The sequence below is a fragment of the Taurulus bubalis genome (genome assembly GCF_910589615.1).
Source record: "Taurulus bubalis genome assembly, chromosome: 9".
Taxonomy (NCBI): domain Eukaryota; kingdom Metazoa; phylum Chordata; class Actinopteri; order Perciformes; family Cottidae; genus Taurulus; species Taurulus bubalis.
The window spans coordinates 9401477-9405313 of NC_136597.1; the positions used below are offsets into that span (position 1 = coordinate 9401477).

At 47.0% G+C, this 3837-nt stretch overlaps 1 protein-coding gene across 1 annotated transcript in view; it reads right to left on the minus strand.

The window, feature by feature from the left end:
- LOC306741512 (neural-cadherin-like) overlaps window positions 1-3618 on the minus strand; it is a gene marked incomplete at both ends in the record, with an annotated part of 78597 nt that extends 74979 nt beyond the window's left edge. Inside the window, one exon of the mRNA XM_079223811.1 lies at window positions 2619-3618. Coding sequence (XP_079079937.1) covers window positions 2619-3618 — 1000 coding nt within the window. The remainder of the gene's footprint in view (window positions 1-2618) is intronic.
- Between the last annotated feature and the right edge of the window lie 219 nt (window positions 3619-3837).

Here is a 3837-nt window from a genome sequence, read left to right on the forward strand (position 1 = left end):
ATTTATTCAAATAAAACCTTTCAACAGGGTTTTTGATTAAAACAACAGACTACAAAAAGACGGCTCAGTGTTCAAACAAATCACATCTTAGAGGCCTGGGGGGAGACCGAGGATGAGTTTTTGGTAAGCACATTTTCTTTCAGGTAAGTGTGTCAATGAGGATGGACCCCATACTGAGAGTAATCCAGTGCTGCTGCTCCATCTCCCCCTTATCTGCAGCGTGCCAAAATAATTTATCTGAGACTCTAAGTGTCAAACTAGACTTTTTAATCTCCATTGGAACACAAATAACCGCTCTTCTGATGGCTCTAATCATAACGACGTACGCACTGCAAATGTATTAACATAAGAAAGCCTCACACCAGTGTGATTTGCATTTCATGCCCACATTAACCAGCTAATGAACACATTCACTTCCCATTTAGTAAATCTACATTCACCAGTTAATAACCACAGTACTTTTTCCCCCCACACAGACTGCAGCGAACAAGTGTGCATTCTTGGAGTTGGTAGTTGGAAGTTGAGCCCGTTCAAAGAAAATCAATAAGGTAGACATTTACATACAGGAAAGACGATATGGCTTCATGGTAATTGTAATAATAGTGGTGGTTGTTGGAATAAAAGTAGGGGAAGCAGTGTTAGTGTTGTAGAAGAAGAGGATGAGAAGCTAGATTTTTCCCCAGCATTGGTACATCTGTGTTAGAGTGAAAGTGACAACACATAAGGTGTGTGAATGAAATGAAAGGGTGACTTAACTATTATACTACAATGGGTTCTACAAAGATGCTGCAAAAAAAAAAACCTGAGTGTCCTATTACAAAGGCACAGGCAGTACCTGTCTCTGATAGGCATTATTTTAAGTCTGGTTCTGCTTTTTGAGGCCACGGTTTGTCCTGCTGTGACTCTGGCTTGTGTAGGGGGGGGGGCCTATTATTTTGTCCCCCCCGTGAAAAATGTAGTAAATACTGTTATGGTTAGCACTGAATGCCACGGACTTGAATATTCTTTGAACTGCTGGTAGACTGCTGCCTGAAAGTGTTTTCTGTTTGACATGCAGCAGGTGACTGTCAGCACCACGGACAGCTCTGTGCTACTGAGAGTCCACGGTTGGGAAATAAGTTGAGAAGATACAACACATGGGGCCTTATTAAAACTGTTGTTATCGTGCCTGGGGTCAATTTTTGCGTGACTGCAGTCTCACACTTGCATACAAAACATACACCTACAAAGACTCACAAATAACGTCTCGCTCATTCGTTTCTCTCTCTTTAAATGTGTTTAGGAAATCCTTTATTTATTGCAACACCCAAGCAAACCCACAAGCAGCGGCAAGAAGCAAATTCACAAGAAAGATTAGGGTTAAATCTGAAAAAAAAAGTATTACAAAAAATAGCTAAAATGGACTCAATCACTCAGAGAGATGTGCATGCTGCAGGGATTGGGAGTGAGACAAGCAGAAGAAAGGCCTGTCCTCCCAGACTCCCGTCAGGATTCTGTCTAGAAAGCTGTAGTCGCAGGATAAAGAACATGCCATGCCTTTGATCAGGAGAGGAGATTTTCGCAGGTGAGGGAAATGGTAAAATGGAGGAAGGTATTTGAATATGTGTCAGGCTGGAGTGGCTTATTTCTGTTAAGCATGTGCGAAAGAGAAAAGAAAAAAAAGACGACTATTCTGACTATTTTTGCTCTCTCTGAAAATTCTCCAGACACCCCATTGCACACTCCATTGCAAGAATGTGTCCCAATCAGGCATGCAATTACAATCTAGAGCATGCTGTGCAATGGAACAGCAGCAGGCAATTTGAGTGAAAACAGCGCACACCGTTTCCTGCACACTGCACAGCTCAATTACAAAGCAAATCATTTTGATTTCTTGTTTTTGTTTTCTTGTTTTTAAGAAGTCTAACTTTTGGAGGACAAAACAACACTTGCACTCTTGATACGCAATAGTTTCACCTTATATGCGCATTTGAGAGGTTGCCTGGCTGTGACAGTGCTATACTTCAATACTTCAAATCCCTGGGACTAGAGTGAATGAGAGGAGGATTAGAGGGGTAATACCAGTAGATGAGAGGGAGCGAGGGTCGCAGTGGTTTGCCACTCTGCAAGGATTAGCTCTGAAAACAACTTCACAGTCGCAAACTCTGTCAATCAAGGACGTACTGCAACCGGTTCACAAAGACCCTTAAACATACACCGACAAGAAAAAAGATCTTCTCCCTGCTTCAAATGAGCTCGTAATATTCAATCATAATTTAAATATCTCATGCATATCATAATGGATTACACGCATTTTTGTTTGTATGCATTGCATTGTTGGAGCTCACATTTCAGATATGTGGCTGGCTGGATGATAATGAGGCACACCTGTGGAATGAGCCTGTGCTGCAACTGACAGCCCTGTATGGTTATGGCGGATATGTCAGGCCTGTTGAGGGGCTCTGATGAAGGGGGATGTGTGCAGATGGCAGAACAGTTTTGCCATGTGGAGCATATAATGTGCAGCATGCCATTAAATAGGGCATCAGCTCCACAATGCAAATAATTCCTGGGGACAATAATGTGAAGGGGGGGCATGGCCTCACTTAAGTGCAGATTAATGGAGGAACAATACACACCTCTTTTATCCTGAATCTTAACAGTGAGCTCCAGGAAAGGCTCTGTCTCCCTATCCAGCCTCCTGCGTATCGTGATATCTCCACTGTCGCGCCCCACGGTGACCGGGGAGCTCTCTGACTCCGGGGAAACCAGCTCGTAAGTGGCTGAGGGAAACCTGGTGGGACTCAGGCTCGTTATGACTGAGCCGATGCTGGCATCTTCGGACACGTTGAGGGAAACCACCGTGCCCGGCTCAAGTAAAGCCCTGGGCGACCGTCCCCTCCTCCCTGACCCCGCGGGGTCAGCGGGACGCGTCGCCCACCGCTGCGGCGCAACAGTAACCGCCACACCTTTGCTGGTCAGAGGGGGCCACCCGTGATCTCTGGCAAAAACATAGAATGTGACTTTAGAGGGGAGCCCCAGGATAGAGTCGACCAGCAAAACTTCCCCGGTTTTCGGGACAACGTAGAAACTGCCATTTTTGGGGATGGAAACGTATGTCAACTCTGCGTTGTTGCCGCTGTCTGCGTCGACAGCCTGCAGCCTGTACACCACGCTGCGCAGAGCCGTGGTGTCGTCTAAAGTTATGTGGACGGCGTCTGCGCCGCGAAAGGTCGGCTCGTGGTCGTTGCTGTCCAAAACGTCCACTTTTACCGACGCGACCTCGAAGACGACGGACTCCGACGCGCACGTCTGGCAACACAGACCGAGACTCAGCAGGTATTCTGAGCGAGCCTCTCGGTCTAACACCCTGGAAGTTTTCAGCATTATATTCCCCCGCTTGTGGTGGGCGAAGGCGCGGAAATCGTCGCTGCCGTTCCCGTACAGTTTGAAGTGCATCCCGGAGACTGGGCACCATTTTTGCGCGTTGATGCGCCTCGCCGGAATGCTCAGTCCGCTCACTTTCGAAGCCGACGGGGAGTTCTCAAAAACATGCCCGTGAAAGAAAAGCAGTCGCTCCTGTGTCTGGTGTCCAGTAGCCGGCGTCAGGAGGCAGCAGAACAAAACACCCCAAATCATGTTGGCGGACAAGTTATGTGCCCCTCAGGGGGGGTTGGTAGAAAATCATTAAAAAAGAAAAGAGAAGCACTTGAGACACATTTCCTTCATAGTTATCCACGGTGCGATCCTTTCGAAGGAGACCCCCCCTCTCTCAACTTAGAGCGCGTTCATCCTGAGAGATCCGTCTCCTGTCTCCATGCAGTCCACAGCGCTGCAGGCTGTGCTCGTACCCAGCGT